The 20,791-nt window shown below is 27.9% G+C and overlaps 3 protein-coding genes across 4 annotated transcripts; 2 read left to right on the plus strand and 1 right to left on the minus strand.

The window, feature by feature from the left end:
- Positions 1–791: 791 nt before the first annotated feature.
- On the minus strand, positions 792–1,482 carry LOC106333443 (E3 ubiquitin-protein ligase RHA1B). The gene has a single exon (XM_013771885.1). It carries the CDS (start codon positions 1,271–1,273, stop codon positions 845–847), a length of 429 nt encoding a protein of 142 aa, XP_013627339.1. The 5' UTR covers positions 1,274–1,482; the 3' UTR covers positions 792–844.
- A 5,960-nt stretch (positions 1,483–7,442) lies between these two features.
- On the plus strand, positions 7,443–9,073 carry LOC106331587 (vesicle-associated protein 1-3). Of its 2 annotated transcripts, none has more exons than XM_013769973.1 (7): positions 7,443–7,573; positions 7,697–7,852; positions 7,953–8,068; positions 8,149–8,313; positions 8,388–8,429; positions 8,516–8,593; positions 8,685–9,073. In XM_013769973.1, the coding sequence occupies exons 1-7, from the start codon at positions 7,522–7,524 to the stop codon at positions 8,802–8,804; spliced, it is 729 nt and encodes a 242-aa protein (XP_013625427.1). In that variant the 5' UTR covers positions 7,443–7,521; the 3' UTR covers positions 8,805–9,073. The 2 variants fall into 2 exon arrangements, with proteins under 2 accessions (XP_013625427.1, XP_013625428.1); XM_013769974.1 differs by having other exon boundaries at positions 8,149–8,295.
- A 9,313-nt stretch (positions 9,074–18,386) lies between these two features.
- LOC106333651 (transcription factor IND) lies at positions 18,387–19,154 on the plus strand. The gene is given in 2 exon segments (XM_013772070.1): positions 18,387–18,915; positions 18,918–19,154. Coding segments are annotated over 2 exon segments (546 nt in total). The 5' UTR covers positions 18,387–18,410; the 3' UTR covers positions 18,959–19,154.
- Positions 19,155–20,791: the final 1,637 nt, after the last annotated feature.

Genomic DNA, 20,791 nt, shown 5'->3' on the forward strand with positions numbered 1-20,791 from the left:
CTTTTTTCCATTTATTTCCCCCTTTTTCTATATATAATAAAAATGATAAAAGGAGGAGGAGAACTGTTCTGGGAAGCAAGACGGAACCGGATACGGGGAACACCGGTTGCATTTTGCTCTCCAAGGGCCCAAGAAAACCTTACATTTCAACCTGGCTTAGCAGGTAACCGGATTGTATACGACAGAAATAATAATAATAATAATTGACTGCTGTGGCCAAAAATAAAATAAAATTTATTGACTACTGACTATTGAGCAGTGATTGACTGCTTGCTGAAATGGTAAACTTGAGGTCATTTGATAAAACTTACAAAAGTATTGACAAGTTCAATTTCATATCTGTACAGTAAAAATACGACAGCCGAAGGTGGTGAAATGTAAATTTACATATATCTTCTTCTTTTTCTTTAACAAAATCTTCAAGTTTGCAAGTTTTTTTTCTTTTTTTTTTTTGCTAAATTCAAGTTTGCAAGTTTCTGTAATGCTATTTTATATTAATAAATAAAGTTAGTTGTTAAAAAAAAAAACTCTTCAAGTTACTTTTTGCGCTTGGTTCGGTTCTCTCGGTCTCTGAAATTCCATGTGGGCTTCAGTAATGGCCCAATATACTAATGATTGAATAGTGTTTTGTTTACACAATCACACGTGACATATGAATTAAGGCCTATATTTCCCTTGGTTGTTGTTGTTGTTTATCCAATTTTCTTTCTTTTTAATACCTGAATCATAAAATTTTTGGTTGGTAATATGGCGTGTAACTAAGTTTAAAAATGATAACCAATATAATTTTTTTTTGTTTCTAACGATTATCGTATCTCTTTTTAATTTTAGCTATTTAAAATTTTTACAAGCGAAGAAAATAGAAATCAGGAATTATTGGGGTTCTACACAAAGGACATGTCATTTTATCGTCATGGATCCAACGGTCAATACACGTCTTGTGAAAAACATGAACGCAGTTCCTTAAACACCGGACCTGGTCGCCACCATCGAACTCATCTTGACATATCCGGCAGCTCTCCGGCGGATCCACCCGTGACATATCCTTGAACTTCGTCGCCGGAAGCATATCGTCCATTGGAATCTTCTTGTTTATGCCGGCCGAAGAATAAGCACCAAACAAACGAGTTGGAACAAGAAAAGAACAAACAGCTCTCATAAAATCATTCAGAATAACTCCCACGATTATAATTCCGGTGCCGCCGTAGGAAAAGCCCATGTTACCTTTCTTTTTAAAGAATGATGGATAGGAAAGAAAGAAAGAAAGAAACATAAAGTGGCTATTTATATCAATTTGGATATTACAATTCTCGGTGTTAGCGTAGATCGCGAGGGGCGGGATTTGTAGAAAAAGAGGATTGAAACTTACGTTAAAGAAATAAAGCTACTGACGGTGACTGAAAACAACCAATCATAGAAGAACAGGATGTATGATTGGTAGGTGATAAGCATAGAAGAAGAAGATAAAGTGAAAAGTGAATAGTTCACATAGTTGACAAACATGTCTTAGAAGCAAAAGCAAAGTCTATATATACTAATAATAAGTATATAGAGATATCATATAGTCTTTCAATTTTTTTTAAAAAATGATGTTTTGATTTTACAGAATTTTAGATGATTTTAAAAACATTCTGAATCACTTCTGAAATTATAGATTTGGATTGAAGATATTTTTAACTAATAAATTTCACTAAAACATGCATACAAGTTCGATTTGCAAGGTAGATATGATGTGAGTAATAGTTTCAATGTTATAGGTTGGCTTTTTTTCTGCAGATGATCCAATTTTGAGGACAAATTCTTTTCTAAGAAGGATGGGATGATGTGTTCCTGATCGAACCGAATGGTAATACAAACATGGTCAAGTCCATATGGTCAACTGATGACAATACAAATGTGGTCAAGTCCATATGGTCAGGTAAAGAAAAATTAGAGAACACTACAACCATGGTCAAGTCCAGATGGTCAAGTGAAGAACGTGGGAATAAGCTTGAACCAGATGGAGAGATTGAAGATGAAGGTGTCTTAAGTATTCAAGAAGGTCCAATGACTTGTGCAAGATCAAAGAAGCTCAAGAAAACTGTTAGTGGAATGTTTAATTAGGTCAGTTTGGGTTAGAAAAGAAAGCCATGGTCAAAAGTCTGATCATCCATGAAACCTTGACCATAGTTACCTTAACCATCGTTCAAACAAGTCTTGGTCGAAGGACAAGTTGATCAATTATTAGGCAAGTAATTGTGTGTGTGTGTTCTTTTTCCCTGTCTTTGGTTTGTCCCACTGTATTTTCCAAAGATAGGATCTTAATGAGACCACAAATTACTTCTTCTACCACCTAATTGTTGATCCATAGTCATAAGCTTATGCTATGTTTTATTTTGAATTTTAAAACTTAGTTTCTTATAACGTAGGAGCCTTTGGTCTTTTACTTTTGTCATTCCAAAGACCTTATGCATGTACAAGGTTCTTGCTTTATTTCTTGCTCGAAACTCTCTTGTTCATCATCATATTTTCAATCTACAAAAAACTTGTTTTTCTCTTTGGAGTTATCTTGTTTTGGTGTGTAATATCCGAGAATATTAAGGGCTATTTGCTTGGTGTGTTATATCCAAACAGAGAATCTAAAAGTATTAAGAGGTCCAACCATCCCTCTTGTGTCACCATTCCTTTCCACATGCCTTGAACTTGAGTCTTTGATTTGCTTTGCGAAGATTAACCATCTACATCCAGAGATATATCCCATAGAGTTCATATTACGGTGGATAGGGTTGGGCATTTTATCCGTTAATTTTGATTTGATTTGTTATTCATTCGATTCATTTCAAAAAATCTGGACATCCGTAAGTCTTTGAAGCAAACAAATATCAAAAATCAACATATGTTCAAAATAAAGCAAATCATAAATTCTAAAAGTTCTAGAGTCGGATATCCAATCCGCTCCAGATTTTTATACAAATATATGTATACATGTACAATTAAATATAAAAATTTAAATTTATAATTTTATATAACTATGATTTTAACATATAACTTTATTAGTTTTATTAATAAAATTTCTTATAGAATTATTAAATTAAGAAAGGAATTTATCTAAAATTTTATGTTTTATAAGAACATTTAATTAATTTTTAAATTTTTTGAAACATATAGTTTTACTAATATTTATTTTATATTATGTTAAAGATATTTTTTGAAGATAAACTTGTATTTTTTCTAATTTTTTTATATTGAACAAAGTTAATGAGATATCCATTATATTCGTAAATATCTGTAAATTTTTGGATATCTTGAAAACTGGATATAAGTATTTTCCAAAGTAAAATAATACAAAAAAATTGGATATCGGTAAAATATGAAACAAATTTTAAATACCTAAAATTATGGTAGTATTCTATCCGTACCCATTCTTAGGATGGAGAGGATAGGGTTGTTTTGGTCATCGTCAAACATACAGTGATGTGGAAGAAGAGCCTTTTTTTAAGGCTAATGTAACGGTTGTTTATGCAGACTTAAAAAACAAAGTAAATCGGTGACCCTTTCATAGATTCCATTGTACGATGTGAAGTACAATCTCACAGGTGGGAATAACGCAGCCGACATAATAGCAAAAAAAACTTTTACTTTCGTGTCCAATGTTCCTAAATTTAACTTTGTAGTGCTAAGGTTGAGTTATCATGTTGAGTCCGATAAGAGTTTGTACGGTGAACTAGTTGGTTAATGAAAGTTGACGATGAGTTTAAAAAAAAAAGTAAATCGGTGACCGTCAAAGCTATTTGGCATAATTACTTGGGTTTTTAGTAATTAAACCCCTCAACTAAAAATGAATCGTAAAAAAAACCATCAACTAAAAATCTTGTGAAATAAACCTTCAACTTTAATTCCGTTAACATATGTTATCCTCCCTCTAAAAAACCGTGACGGAGGGTGACATATGTTAACGGTTTATAAGTTGAGGGTTTATAATGTTGAAAACTTAGTTGAGAGGTTTTTTTACGATTCAAAAATAGTTGAGGGGTTTTATCACTAAAAGTCATTAAATGTTATTAAAATATTTATTATCATTTATACATTGTTTTAGATTGACTTATAAGCCTTTAAAACTAATTTATAAATTTTAATATATTAATTTATCATAAAATTAATTTATACATCCAAAATTAATAATTTTCAATACTACTTAGAACTTATTATAACGTTAAAATATTAAATTATTTGATATTTAGAAATAGTGATATACAAAAATTTGTGTGTTTATATCGTCATTGTCAAATATCAAAAAATTAAAGTTTCTAAGTTATATCAGGTCTTAAGTAGTGTCAAAGATAATTCATCCATGAATTCAATCTTTCTATTTAGAGTATGATGCATTTTTTTTCCTATTTTCATGATTTTCGTTCTCCGGCTCATACTTTTTTCTTATCCCCCAAAAATAATGCAAGATTATTTTTATTCTCATTAAATCGGTTATAAAGTAATATATTAAAATTTATAAATTACTAGTATTACCGCCCGTGCATACGCACAGATCTATTTTCAGTATTTAAAGTTATTTGATTATGTTATAACTTTCAATCATAATTAAATTATTTTCTGTCAAATATTTTATATATGAACAGTGGTGTATTCAAATTTAATCAAATAGGTTGAAAGGGGGAGGGGTTAAACAATAATTTTGATATTATTTTAAAATGGTTACATGTTTGCGATATTTTCCAAAACTATTGAGATAAATATTGAATTCTAAGATTAAAATTTAGATTTTTCACAATTAAAATTTTGATTTTAATCTTAGTTATTTTGATTTTTATTAATCTGTTTTAATATTAAAATTTACAAATTTAGTTTGTGTTGTGTAAAAGAAAATTTTTGTTCTTAAATTATTATTTAAGAGTTTCGGAAAATTATTTTATTTTAAATATTAATTCTTTTCTGTTTTAGGTAGTTTTTAAAACAACATAGGAAGTTTGTAAAAGAAAACTTGATTAGAATTGTATTTACTTTTGATTTTTTTTTTTAGAATTGTATTAAATCTGAAAATAAACCTAAATAATTGTGGATAAAAATAAAAATTATAGAAATTTGGATATATTTCTATCTTAGAAAAAATATTACAATTAACTAAAATACATCTTCTAACAATTGACCTTAATCTAATACCCACTACAACAACTATACCATTTTCAAATTCCTCAATAGTAAGATGCCGTAACTTTTCTTTTGTTCTATAACCATAATAAACCAAAAATTATAGTAGAAAAAAGCTTTAAACATAATTTTTATGGTAAAATGAATATAAATACTCACGTTTGTATTCTAAATCAAATTAAGGTCTGATGTTTTATATCTATTTACACAGTAAATAGTCAAAATCCTCTTTTTGTTAAAAAATAGTAAAGAGTAATATATCAAAATTATGTTTTATAGTTATTGTTACCTGGGTTGTTGTCTTGTTGGACATGATCTGATTCTCCATTTTTGGGAAAAACTAAGCTCTTAAGGAGGAGGAAAATTCACTGGCATCATGCAAAAAAATAAAAGAGGATATCAAGTTAAGAAGAGAACATTGAACCTGGATTTAAATAACTATAAACATGTATCTATTTTTGCTATGCTCACCACCCAAAACCAAATTGACTAAGAAGAAGACTACACTGTAGAGAAATAAATGGAGAGTAAACAAAATAAACAAATTGATTGCAAGTTCTAAAGAAAAAAAAAGAAACCGTTTGAAACTTGCCATGATTTAAGGAGTTGTAGATGAAATGATTTATTTTTAAACGTGATGGTAATTTTTTTTAGTTTCAGAAAATGAAGGATTGTTTTTTTTTTATAATAACGGAGAAACCATTTTTTTTTTACTTTAAAAACTTCCAGTGCGATTTTACTTTTCATTGACTAAAAATGCATTTAAATTTTAGATATATTAAAGTTGCATTTTTTTAGCAATAAAAATACATTTTAATTTTGTTTTTAAAAATATAATGAAGCACAAGCCATGTGTCAGCAATTAATTGGTCATGTGACTTTGTGCTTTATTATAGAAGAGATTACAAAATCGATACATGTTTCTAGTATGTTTCAAAAATAAAAAATGAATACAAAATATAAAATATAGTTAAAATACTTTGAGACATTAATTTATTCGATATAGATCTAATAAATTTATTCTCTTCTTATTTTACATTTTAAAATAATTCATTGACATTTTATGTTAATTTACCTAACCTATATTTCTATAAAACGCAAATTTGAACATAATTAAACCACAATTTTTATTTTGATAATTTATGAATTTATAAAATTAGAATTAAAACTTTTGCTGCCCAGCAATAATTAATTAAATTCCAGCTACAAAAATATTAATTAAATATTAATTAAAATAAATTCAACTTTGGATTCAGAAAACCAAAGGCTCGCTGATACGCCCATTTAGTTTCATGGTCGAATTCAATTGCAGACTTGCAGTGGTGATTGCTTAAAAATAATTGATTCAATAAAAGAAACATTACAAATATTAAGGAGTGAAAAATTGGTTAATCTTTTCTGTCAGGTTAAAACCTGATGCTTGTTCCGTTTGTCTTTTTTGACTGATTGGAAATTCAGCGTGTGAGTGTAATTATGGACTCATTCACATATCTCCAAAGCAAGGCTTCCAGAGTCTGTAAATCAATAGATAGAGAAAGTTTCTAAGCTATATTGCAATACTCTAAAATGGAATCTCTTCAAAATAAATGTACCAGTATCTTGTCGATGATGGATTACTAAATACTAATCCATGCTATAAATAAGAAATAATAAAAACTTTGAATTGCTGCAAAAAATTAAGAAGAACGAGAGAGGTAGAGATCAAAATTCACATGGAGATGATAGAAATGAGGAAAAGAAAGTACAACGTAAATTTAAATAAGAAAAAAAAAATAGTTTGAAATAATGATCATTTAACTATAAAATTGGATGTGATATTTCGAGAAAAAATAGGATAAAGTTGCTGAAAATTAGGGGTTGTTGAGAAATTTATTTTAATCAATTTTTTCAATTAATTATTTCTTAAAACAATTTCTACATGTCAAATTTTGATTTGTTAGGTGACTTGTTCTTTAGTATATAAAAGATTTTTAAGGGCTTATATCAATTCTAAATTAATGTATAAATGATAATAAATATTTTAAAATATTTAATGACTTTTAGTGGTAAAACTTCTGAACTATTTTTGAATCGTAAAAAAAACTTTCAACTAAGTTTTCAATATTATAGACCCTCAACTTATAAACCGTTAACGTATGTCACCTTCCATTATGGTTTTTTAGACGAAGAGTAATATGTGCTAACAAAATTAAAGTTGAGAGTTTATTTTACCGATTTTTTTGTTGAGAGTTTATTTTACGATTAATCTCTAGTGGAAGGGTTTAATTAATAAAAGAAAGGGGGAGGAGGGGGGGGTATCTACCATTTTTGCCTACAAATTATATTTTGGTCAGATCAAACTGAGAGTAAACCCTAGAAGAATAAGAAGAAGAAAGAATCATGACGACGGGAGATCTGGTGAATATCCATCCTACAGAGCTTAAGTTCCCTTGTAAGTTTTTTTTATTTTTAATAATTGAATTAAACAAATGTTTCGACGATGATTGGAAAAATTCGAATTTTGATTGGATTGGTCCCTGTTGTTGAAATTGAAATTGAAATTGACATTTGAAAGTTGAGTTGAAGAAGCAAAGCTCGTGCTCGTTGCAAATTAGCAACAAGACTAGTACTCAAGTTGTCGCATTTAAGGTTAAGACAACGAATCCTCGCAAATACTGTGTCCGACCAAACACCGGTGTTGTCTTGCCCGGTGATTCCTGCAATGTTACAGGTGATCAATTGAATTTCTGTTTTCCTTTTTCTTTTTAAAAAAAAAAAAAATATCTATTATACTGATCAATTGAACTATGTGTGTTTGTTCCTTACTTTAGTGACGATGCAAGCCCAGAAAGAGGCACCTCTCGATATGCAATGCAAAGACAAGTTCCTTGTTCAGTCTGTTATCGTCTCCGACGCTACTACTTCCAAAGATGTCATCGCTGAAATGGTTTTGTTTTGCTTCACTTTTCATGTTTACCATTGCCACTCTCCTCTCTTTAGCTAGTCTTCATTACATTGGTTGTGCAGTTCAACAAGGAGCCTGGTAGAGTGATTGAGGATTTCAAATTGAGGGTTGTTTACATCCCTGCTAATCCCCCTTCACCTGTCCCTGAAGGCTCCGAAGAAGGCAACTCTCCAAGGACCGACTTTCCTGCCTCTCAATTTGATGACCACGTGAGCTACTACGAGCTTGTTAGTTTCCCCCTGTGTGAGAGAGAGATTTTAGTGAGTGAAGCTAATATGCATCCTCTCTTTTCTTGTTTCAGGTGTCCAGAACGCTAGAAGAAACAAATGAAAAATCCTCCGAGGTATAATAATGTCACACAAATCTTTTCTTCTAATCTAGACTACACAATGCTTCTATTTCGTTATCATATCATTGTGTTTTGCTCAGGCGTGGTCCATGATTCACAAATTGACGGAGGAGAAGGCTTGTGCTGTCCAGCAAAGTCAGAAGCTCCGACAGGAACTGGTAAGTGACTTACTTGTCCTTTTGTTTTATAAAGAAAATAACACATATATATATTTATATATATATATATATATATGGCTGTTGTATTCAGGAGATGCTGAGGAGAGAATCAAGCAAGAAGCAGTCTGGTGGTGGTCATTCCTTGGTGTTGATGCTGTTGGTTGGTTTGCTAGGCTGTGTGATTGGATACATCTTGAACGTCCGGACATGATTAACTGAAATAGTACCTGTGTATGTGGGGGTTAGCTTCATCATCATCCTTTTCATTGTCATCATCACCAAATCTTGCAAAGCTTATTTTTTACCAGACTTTCTTCTGTTTTTCTTTAAATGATGGTATACTTTTCTTTTTTTTCTTTTTCTAAGCTGTAAAATCAGAGTAAATGTAGCGTGGTGATTTTGTGGCACTCAGTTTCAGTTTTGAGTCTCTAGTAGTAAAGCATGTAGGTAAGTAAGATCTATAGAGTCAGTCGTTGGTAAGGATTGGAATCATCGAAATCAGTTTGAATCATAAGAAAAATAAAGAATGTGTGATATCCCATTATCATCTTCACCGAAAGTTGCGACATTGAGATATATTCATCTCCCTGGTGATCAATGCGGCGACTCTCAGCCTAAAATCGGAAACAATATCCAAATGAAAGTCGGGTTTCAGCTAAATAAGGGCGAATCCAAGCGTTGATCACCAATTTTTTCAGCTAAATAAAAAAGTTTAGACTGAGTAAATAACCTTAAACCTCCGAGAATGATATTTCCAATAACCTTTGCCAGTGTGTACAATCTTTTATCAGTTTTACATTTAGAGACAGAATTTCACTTTCCAATTACACAACTAGATTTTGATCCGCGGGTATTTATTGTTGACCGGTTAATAAAATTTGAATGAATTTATAACTTTTTATTAGAGATAAATAATTTAGAAGTCTATTATAACGTTCCAGTGAATTTATAACTTTTCAAACAATGTTTTCACCATTTATAAGAATATTCAGAACTTTGTCGGCAAGCTATGTATTTAATATTTTATATACTTATAACCGGGTAGAATGGAATATGAGAATTTATATAAACTTTCTACACAAGTTAAATATCATGTAATTATGGAATTAATATATTTATATATCACTGTTAATAATTCTATCATTGAATAGAATAGAGTATATTCATTAACATACCCAATCCCAGGAAATTATGAATACACGTAGATATGGTTTAAATTTATGTCTCCTTCATGTTATCCTATAACAGTAATTTTTTTATAAAAAAAACATAGAAAAAATATTATTCATAATTTTCCAAATGATTAATAAGCACAAATTGATCTTTCTTATATAATAAGTTATATATCGTATAAGTAATCTGTATAATATTATTTGAGAAATCAGTTTCTTATGTGTCGTGCTCACGTTAATTCTCACGATGGTTGATTATAGTAATAACCTTAATGAATTAAAAAATATTACATTTAAATACTATTATTGAATTTTTTATTTAGTTACCTTTTAAAAAAATTCAAAATAACATATATAATAAAAATGAAACATTTATAAATTTTAAAAAACAATTTAAAAACGAAAGTATATGTATATATAATATGATTTCATTAGAAAGAAAAGTTCACAAAATAGAAATATTTCATTTAAAAAATATTTTTAAATAACATAAAATATACTTTTGAAGTAATAAAATATTACTTTATATCTATATTTTCTTAGATGAAAATATATATTTGCATATAATGTGAGTTCATAAAACAACATTCACACACACAATCTTGACATTAGAAAAATAAATATTATTTCTTGTAAAACATAATTTTAAACAATACAAAAATATATATTTCAAAGTAATAGAAATAGTTTTCATATATCTATCTATTTTCTTAGATGATTACATAAATAATTCAGTAACATAAACTTATATATGTTTATTTAACTAAAAATAGTTTATAATTAGCATTATTGAAATGTTTTATTTATTTTTAATATATTTAGTTCAATATAATATCTTTCAATTAAAGTAAAAAATGTATAAATTATGTTTTACTTATATAATATGATTTTTACAATACAATCACACAATTTTTTTAACTGCTTATTTTTAAGAGATATTAAAAAATAAAAAAATTAACAATAAAAATCTTTTGATCAAATAATTACAAAATATTTAAAAATAACATAACACTATATACTTTAACGAGCTAGATATACTATATTTTAACGTAATTAAAATTATTATTTTTTCCATAATATTAAATTCGCTTTTAAATTTTATGTTTTTATGTTTGTGAAACTTAATATGACTATAATTATAATACCAAATCAAAACAGAATTCTCATTTTTAAGATTATTTAAAATAAATTTCAGTTTACCATTTAATAAATCTAAGGCATAAAATTATTTAGAATTTATATAATATTTTAATTATTGTAAATATAGATATGTGTTCATGAGCTTCCAAAAATGTATTAATTACTTATGTATTGCTTTATTTTCTGATAATTTCTTTTAAAAAAATCAACATATAATTTGATAAATATTATGAAAATACATGCACATTTAAACGATAAATAAAATTTATTTTATTTTACTTAATTATAATAAAAAATAATTATACTTTAGTTTGAGTTTAAAAGAATATATATAACTCAATATACTCACAACATTAGTGACTCGACTAATCCAATTTATATATAAAATCATAGATTTAACTATAATAAGAATATATAATTTTATAATAACAATTAAATTATAAATATAAATTATAGTATGACACAAAACATATTAACAAATGAAAATAAAACGTTAACCAACTGTTATAATTGAGTTCTTTTGTAAAATTTATATATATGCATGAGATTGTAGAATATTATCTTTATATTAATTTACTTAATTTGGAATCAGATATTTTAGTTCATTTTATATTTCATTCTATGCACAATATCTATTAAGTTATACATAATCTTCTTCAAATATAATTACATATCTAAGACAACAACCAACGTAAATGCAAATAAGAAAATTAATCATAATTTTAATATATTTTTTTTAAAAAATATTATAGTTGAATTCAGAGAAATATATGCAATCTAATATATCCAAATGATAACTAAATCGACTATAAAAACAACAAAACCAACTAGATATAACATATCTAAAATCATATTTCTAATTGAAGTAATATAATATTATTAATATAAATTATGCATACAAATTATAAATTAATTTAAAATTTACAATAAATAACAATCAATTATTATAGTATCTTTATTTATAAATATTTATACCCGTGCATGAGCACGAAAAAATTACCGAGTAGTATATAATGTAAAAATAGATAGATAACTACGATTATATAATGAGTAAAATGTCAATATAGTAAACATAAAACCAACATCTGTTTTTACCAAATGGTTCTGTCAATATGGGTTCAACTTCCTAAGATATAAGTAATGCATATTTTTTTTGGTCCCACTACAAATATTTATTCATTATTTTCAAAAGAATTATAAACTCGCTCCTTGTATAAGTTATTGACATACCTAAAGAATAAACCAAACTAGGTTAAAACCCGCTTCTTGCGCCGGATGAACATTGTATATTTAAGTTATCTTAACAAATAAATGTTTTTTATATATTATAAAATAATATATATATATATATATATATATATATATATATATATTGGATATATAAAAAGTTAGTAACTAATGAATATATAATTAAATTGGTGCGGAAACATAAATAAATTTTATTAATCCAAACAATTCTTTTTTCTATTTTCTATTGTATATAATTAAATTTAAATAATACATAAATAAGTATATAGTATATTTTTAATATTGATATATGTTAAATGATGCATTCTACTCATTTTTTGATGATTTTATAGTTTTATAACAAAAACTTTAAATCAATGATAATAAAAATTCATTGTGCGATGTTTAAAAGTTTCAGTAATTTAATATTTTTAAAACATTCAATGCAAATTTTAAATTTTAAGTATTGGTTCAAAACTTAAAAAAAAATTTCAAAGAAAATTTCAAAATTAAAATATTTATATATTTTTATGGTATATAGTTTTATTTAAAAGATATATATATATATATATATATATATATATATATATATATATTAATCTTTATGTTTATTAAATGACACTTCCTACTTATATGATTTTGTAATCATTTGTTTCTTGTCATAAAAAAAAATTAAACTTTGGATCATAAAAATTTTAATGTGAGTTTTTTTTTTAAAAAGTAAAAATATAATATATAGGGAAAAATCTGAATTTTAATTATTTGGTTAATGTGATTTTTTAATTTATTTTAATAATTTAAAGTAAACAAAAATGATAGAGGATGCACTAATTTGTATTAAATCTTTATTATTTAAGCTCTATTCTTGTTTGGAAAATGTACTACACATATTAAAGAAATTCGAGGGGTTGAATTTTGTTGTGATTTATTAGAAGTAATTTTTATTGAAATTTTTAACTAATTTATTATTTGAGAATACATATGGTGTTGATACGTCAACTATTTTTATTTTTTGTGAGAAATATTATTGTATTAACACATCAACTATTTTTTTGTGAGAAACATTGTGCCGACGACACATCAACAAGGTCTTTTCAATGGTTCTCGAATACTATATAGAAGATTCTAATGAGAAAATAGGAATATAAATAGTATTTTCATAAATTTGAGAGAGTACTATTCACAATCTTATTTTATTTTTGAACATTTTTATTTATAAACTGATCCTCAAATTTTATATGTTTTGTTATTAATACAATTATAAGTTCATATAAATCATTGTATATTTCCGATGGAATTAAAGTTTAGGTTCAAAAACACGTGTAAAAGAGGTAACACAAGATTCGTTAAAGATCCACGAGCACTACAATAACACTTAAAAACTTTATATGGTATAACATATGCTAACTAATCGAATATTACAATATTTGTATACAGTAAATAAAAAATCAGCTTACAAAAATGATTTCGGGAATTCTCATAGTATTTTCAAATCTATTTTAACAGTGATTTTGAAGTGGTTCAAACATCATAAACCTCGTTAAATCATTTGTATAATGCATATTTCGTTGATATGCTTTTCTAATTTGGTAAACTTAAACTCCAAATCGTTAGAAATCCGTCAAGAATTTGTCAAGAACCTGTTGAGAATTTATATCTGATTCTGAAAAATCGAGGTTTAAGGTCTTGTTGAACGAAAATAAATTCTTGACGGCTTCTTGATAGATGTGTATTTCATCAGAAATCCGTCTAAAATCTAAAATTTCTCCAAAAAACAAAGCATATTTTGGCAACCTCCTAAAGTGAATATTTCATTACGGATTCCCGACAACATATCATTTGTTCGATAATCCATTGTGAATCTGAAAATTTACCCATAAAAAGAAAGGTAAAATTTTCTATACATAATTTAGTCGATTCTCTTCTTCTTTTCCATTTGATTTGCTCTCTCAAAATACATTAAACTCCTCTTTATCCTCAAAATTATAATCGAAATCACATGTTAAATTGTTTGTTTAGGAATTAGAATATTTTGTTAGATTTTTTTTACTGTTAAGATAATAAGTTGTTGGTCTTAGGAATTTGATTGTTAGTTTTAGCAATTTAGATGTTTGTTTTAGCCATTTAGATGTTAGATTTATTTTTGAATGTTAATTTAGGGTTTGCATGTTAGTTTTAAGATGTGGTTGTTAATTTTAGGATTTGTAGTTTAAATTTTTTTATTGTGTTTGCGTAATATTAAAAATGCTTTTCATATTGAAAACATATTTTTTAATTTTAAAGTTATAATGTTATTTAAAAATAATTCTAAACGTTTATTATATTTTTACTAATTTATAAATGTTTTTACAATTTTTTAATTTATAATTGTTTTTTTATTATATCATTTTTTAGAAAAAAATTTATTATAAATAATCTTTTACAAAAATTTTTTTTACATATTTTCAAACACTTTATTATTTAAAGATGATATTATATTTAATTTTATTAAAAATATTTGATTTATATTTTCTTATTAAAAATATTAATTTATTATTTATTATTTTATATAATTTTATAAATCATTTTATTTAGAATTTAATTTATTTAGGATTTATTGGTTTTATAAAACATTATAATTTTGTGTTATTTTGATATTTAAAACATTATTATTTTAATTAATTTTAAATATATATTTTTTATATTTCCATATATTTTTATTAAAAATTAATATTTTATTTAATTATAAAAATTGAAAATGTTGTTTGGTTAATTTTTGAAAATTTTGACGAATCGGGTTGAAAAGTCGCTGGAAATATTTCTGAGGAATTTTAGGCAAAAAAAATCGACGATAAACAATTGTCGCGAATCCGTCAAGAAGTTTCGACAAAATAAACCCGAAATTTGTTTTTATTGGGAATTAGTTGCTTTCTTGTATTTACGTTAGAGAAATATCCTAGAATAGTACTAAAAAGATCATTGTCACAAATATAGAATTTAAGAATTAAAATGACCAAAATGTTTCATTAAAGAGGTAAATATACACTTATACCTATAGGGTTTAACTAATACAAACCTTAGAGTTTAGATTTAATGGTTGGAAATTTGGAATTAAGTTTTAAATTTTATAGAATAAAAATAAATATTAAAAATTTGAAAATAAAAATTTTAAAAATAGTTTCAAAAAATATTTCGAATTACAAAAACAAAATTTGAAAATAAAAATAATAAAAAATTTCAAAAAAATTTATAAAAAGTTTGAATTTAAAAACATATAATCTGAAACTATAAAAATTAATAATTATTATTTTTATTTGTATTTATATATCTCGGGTATTAAAATCTTTTTACTTATTTTATGAAACATTTTGGTTATCTTCTTCCTTACAATCTATTTTTGTGATAAAAACTTGAAAATAGTCTATTGAGGAGAATTACCCTTTACATTATCTAATAAACTGATCTCTTCTAGAAGAGCGGAACGTTAATGGTGGACGAAGCCCCCACCTCAATTGACAATAAAAGAAAGTGGAAAAGAGAGAAGATAGCAGAGATAAGAAGACAATGTAACCTACTTATTTGCCTTGATGAACAATTACGAGAAGAAATAAACATAAAATGAGAAGGGAGAGGTGGGATACACAGAAGAGAGAAAGATTTGGCAGGAAACCCGATTGACCATATATCAGATCTAGAGTGGATTGGATTAGATAACTCGAGCTTATTTGGTTAATCTTTTTAGTTTAGGGAAGGTTATGAAAAATTACCCCCGATCTGATTTTTAAAATTTTTTATCTTATATTGTTACCCGGCTAACAATATATCCGTCCCTGATCAGGTCCATGAGATATATCATATTTTTATTTTTCTTATTTAATTAATTATATATATAATATTTGAGGATATATTTAAAATTTTACATATCGTTGAAAGCCAGAAAAAAATGTGGAAGTGTAATAAAACAATTTTCTCCAGGAAGAAGATATTTCAGCCATTCGCCTATTTATGTGTATGAGATCCCATTCAAGGACATACTGTTTTCCGTGAGCTACTGAATGAATACGATGCTTTTGTTGTAAACGCAACCTATTGTTCTCCATTTTGAATTTGAAGTGTTACATTATTAATAAAAAGGAAGAAAGTACAAAGCTTTTCATTTAGTGGTTGTTGCATATATAGTATACTTAAATCATGATAAGTATGAACATTTCACGTAACGGGTTTATTTTGTCGTCAACACATTACCGGCAATGTGAAAAGAAGGGGTGAGGTATCTCCATTTCAATTCTTCTCTTTATAGATTAATCGAATTATTTACATATGAAATGAGCGTTTATATAGAATTTTCGTGTGGAAAACGACATGTACACGGCATCGAAAGACCAATTAGCAATATACTTTAGTGGTGATTACATGTTTACTTATCCAATTGAGAATTTAAAGCATCGACAATACCTTAATGTCGATTAAGCCGTCCCCACTTCGTGTAATGAGTTATGGGGGGAGAGAGAGATCCCGAAATTCGTCAAATAAAACAACTTAGAACTAAAAACCGAATCATAAAGGGAACGTTGAAGAAGTCATTTATCGTATCCAGCTCACAATTCCTAAGATTAAATCATGACCGTTGGAAGAGCGTATAAGATTAAATTGAAGAAATTGTGGGTTTTAGAAGAAAGACAAGAAAGAGAAGAACATGATCTTACATTGCCTATTTTGGTGTATAGGAGATGTCAAAAAGAGGAGAGAGAGGAGACAATTAGGTCAAATAAATGAGCACTAAAAATGGAGACATGTGTTGAGTAACTATTACAAGAGCGACTTATGCTTATATATGGCAATGATATCATCACCAAAGTGCAATGCCCCTTTTTGCCCTAGTTTCGTAAAGTCTCTCTCCTTCTTCGTCCTTAGGAAAAACCCTAAATTAAATCCTGTGTTCTTGATCTTGCTTTTTGAGTAACCATGATTTTGACCACACACTAGTTCTTCTATATTTTGTGGTCTATAGGATTTTGCTTTATATGTGTTTCTTGTATTGCTCCGTACGTGCGTATATAAATTTAAATGGTTACAACAATTAAGGTTTATTATAAACAGGCACAAATTAGTCCATGAGGTTATTTAGCTTGCACAAGAGGTATATAAATGTGTGTGTGTGTGTGTGTGTTAAGTATTTAAATATATAAATTTGCTACAAAACTTGATTAACTTTATCTGATTATATTTTCTTTAGTGTTCTTCATTTGCCAAAGTTGAGGTAGCTATTATTATTATTATTATTATTATTATTATTATTATTTTGAACATTATGTATTATGTACGTAGTTATTTTGGCTAGTTATGATTCAAATTCTTAATTTGGATAACACTTAACAGTATTTAAAAAAATACTATTTAAAATATTCTTAGTACTAAAATAATTAAGAGTTAACTTGAAATTGAAGTATTCGTGTTAAACAGAAACTACAATAAACAAATGATTGCATGTTATTTTTTTTTTCGAATATCCTATATATCAGAATAAACACATGATTGCATGCAAATTTTGTTTTTGATTATGTTATCTTTTGTTTATTTTAGTTTTGATGCTAATTAATATTTTTTTATTAACAACTTCCATACATTCTACCTGATTCTAGGTCAGATAATGACACAGCGCAACAAAATTATACAAAACTTTCGGAAAGTAGATTACCGCGGAAGTAACATTTTTGGGTAGACATACGAAGTAGTTTGAATCTTCAAAAATCATGCCATACGACATAACCACGGATCATAGTCGACACCTCAACGTGAAGCAAATTTGACAATCTACATACATAACCAACAAAAAGTAGAATACCGTGAAAACCTAAACCCAAAATATGATGTAAAACTCAAGCTTGGTCCAGAGCATAAAAAAATTAAAGCCATCGCTTTGGTATCAGATATTTAAACGTCAGTTTTTTTTTTTGGGGAAGTAATATAAAAATATAAATATCAAGAAAATTTATGAAATAATTAGCATGTAAAACACTAGTCTTTTGGTTGTGACAAAACGTTTTCACAAATGTTCTATAAATAAATTCAAGCACATTTTATCTGCAAAATATATACTTTCACTCATAAAATAAGAGCGTTTAAAACATTCATATACGCACTAGATTGACATGACAAAAGAAATCCGCAAATACAAACATATTTAGTTCGGATATATCTAGGAAATAAGACTATATTATATATATAAAGAAATTAGAGAAAAAAATTTTGGTATGTATAAAAGAAAGGTCTATGCGTCTCTAGTCCAAAAACTCTATATGTCTGGTTCAAAAGCAGATGCAGCAGCCATAGCTCCAATAGTCATGATGGAGCCTCATCATCTCCTTATGAACTGGAACAAACCTATTGATCTCATTACACAAGAAAACTCTTTTAACCACAATCCTCATTTCATGGTAGATCCACCTTCCGAAACCCTAAGCCACTTCCAGCCCCCGCCGACAGTCTTCTCCGATCACGGAGGAGGAGAGGAAGCAGAAGACGAAGAAGGAGAGGAAGAGATGGATGAGATGAAGGAGATGCAATACGCGATTGCTGCCATGCAGCCCGTAGACATCGATCCAGCCACCGTTCCTAAGCCGAACCGCCGTAACGTAAGGGTAAGCGAGGACCCCCAGACGGTGGTGGCTCGTCGGCGTAGAGAAAGGATAAGCGAGAAGATCCGGATATTGAAGAGGATGGTGCCAGGCGGTGCAAAGATGGACACTGCCTCCATGCTCGACGAAGCCATCCGCTACACCAAGTTCTTGAAACGGCAGGTGAGGCTTCTTCAGCCTCACACTCAGCTTGGGGCTCCTATGTCTGACCCTTCTTGCCTTTGTTATTACCACAACTCGGATACCTAATTATAATTCTATCACGCGTTTCATGTTGATATATATAGATAAATGGTCGAATAAGGATTTCGATCGAAGATTGTATGGCTATTGATTACATTATATATTGTACAATAAATGATGAGTGTATTTCTATTAATGTATGATATATATCTGTTTGCAGTATGCATTTATATTCTATTCTTTATAGGTAGGCAACATTGCCGGATTAGGGCTTTGATCGTATGCAAGTTTTCCGACCAAAAATATGAAATACTTGTTTGGATATAACATATGAATCGGATAAGTGTTACTAGTTATATAACTGGAAAAAAATTGTTTGGTATAAGAATTCCCGGGAGAACCAAGCCTTTCTCTAATCCCTAAGATCATAGCTACTGAAACAATGAAAAAAAACAAAAAAAAAAACAATGAAGAATCAGTTGGGCATTAGTCAAAAAAAAAGAGAATCAGTTGGATTGCTTATAAAATTTTGTTATAAAATTTATGTCGTATGTGTGTGTTAGCCGTAGCTGTAAATTTATTTCCTTTGTATGTTAATTGTAAAATTTAATTTATTATTCCCGATGTTTTTAATGATGTAAGTTTACATCAAGAAAACATATTAAGTTCTGTTAATAAATGTATTATTTTTGTTTACTAATTTCCAATAATTTTTTCAAGAAGTACAATTTTTTGTTTGAAATTTCTAATTTATCAACATACCTAAAACCATAAAACATGTATTTTTTGAAACATTTTTTTAATATAAAAATTATCTTTTAGGAGCAGGTGAAGTATTTTTTTTTAAAAAAAATTGTTAGTGTATTTACGTTGGTTATAGTTGTAGAAATTTTGCATAATAATTAATAATATATAAGATGTGTAATGTATATATGTGAGAGAAATACCATATTTATTAAGAGTTTTTTTGCAAAATTTACTCAAAACTCAAAGTCAAACCACAAAACTAATATATGTTTTTTTAGACATTTTTTTGCCTTATTCACTCCACGGATTCAGATTATTCACGAAAATGTCATTAAAATTTTTTTCTTTTCGAAAATGACATTTTTACTCTCTCAACCTCATCATCTTCAAGTATTTACAAGATTTCGATTGCCATCAATACACCAACCACCATGAACAACCAATTTGAAGCTCTTAATGCACCTCAAATCGATTTACACTTCTTCTTTCTCAATTCTTATGAACTAAAAACAACATCTCTTTCAATTTCTCTCCATATTCATCCAAAAAACCCAAGATTTTTATTCTAAAATTTTTATGGTTCATAGAGCCATTGAAGCTTACGACTCTTTGTGGGTCACTTTTGTTTGAGATTTTGGGTACTTAGAGAAGACTTTTGTGTGCTAAACAAGTTATCTCACTGGCTGAAAACTATGAAATCAATTTTTTTTCCAGATCTGTTCGCCCAGACGACTTCCGGGTAAGTCTTCCACTACAAGAAAACAGCGGTATTCTGACGGACATTCCGACGGAAAATGAAATCCTCGGAATATCCCGAGGAATTTCCGAGGAAACACAAAATTGGGTTTCCTCGGAATTTTGGGTTTCCTCGGAATTTCCTCGGAATATACCGACGGAATTCCGAGGAAATATCAATCCGTCGGAATATTCCGAGGAAATTCCGAGGAAAAATGGGTTCCTCGGAAAAAACCGATGAATTCCGAGGAAATATTATAGCCGTTGGAGAGCCGTTGGGGGATTTTACAAAATTCCGAGGAAATTCCGACGAACTAGCCTTTTCCGTCGGAATTCCGTCGGAATTTCCTCGGTATGTCGGCAGGATTTAATCTATA

Source organism: Brassica oleracea, chromosome C3, assembly GCF_000695525.1.
Source record: "Brassica oleracea var. oleracea cultivar TO1000 chromosome C3, BOL, whole genome shotgun sequence".
Classification (NCBI taxonomy): domain Eukaryota; kingdom Viridiplantae; phylum Streptophyta; class Magnoliopsida; order Brassicales; family Brassicaceae; genus Brassica; species Brassica oleracea.

Coding starts and splice junctions, on each gene's coding strand:
- LOC106333443 (XM_013771885.1), bottom strand. CDS start 1,273: ATGTTTCTTTCTTTCTTTCTTTCCTATCCATCATTCTTTAAAAAGAAA.
- LOC106331587 (XM_013769973.1), top strand. CDS start 7,522: ATGACGACGGGAGATCTGGTGAATATCCATCCTACAGAGCTTAAGTTC. Junction 7,574..7,696: donor TACAGAGCTTAAGTTCCCTT/GTAAGTTTTTTT, acceptor GACATTTGAAAG/TTGAGTTGAAGAAGCAAAGC. Junction 8,594..8,684: donor AGAAGCTCCGACAGGAACTG/GTAAGTGACTTA, acceptor TGTTGTATTCAG/GAGATGCTGAGGAGAGAATC.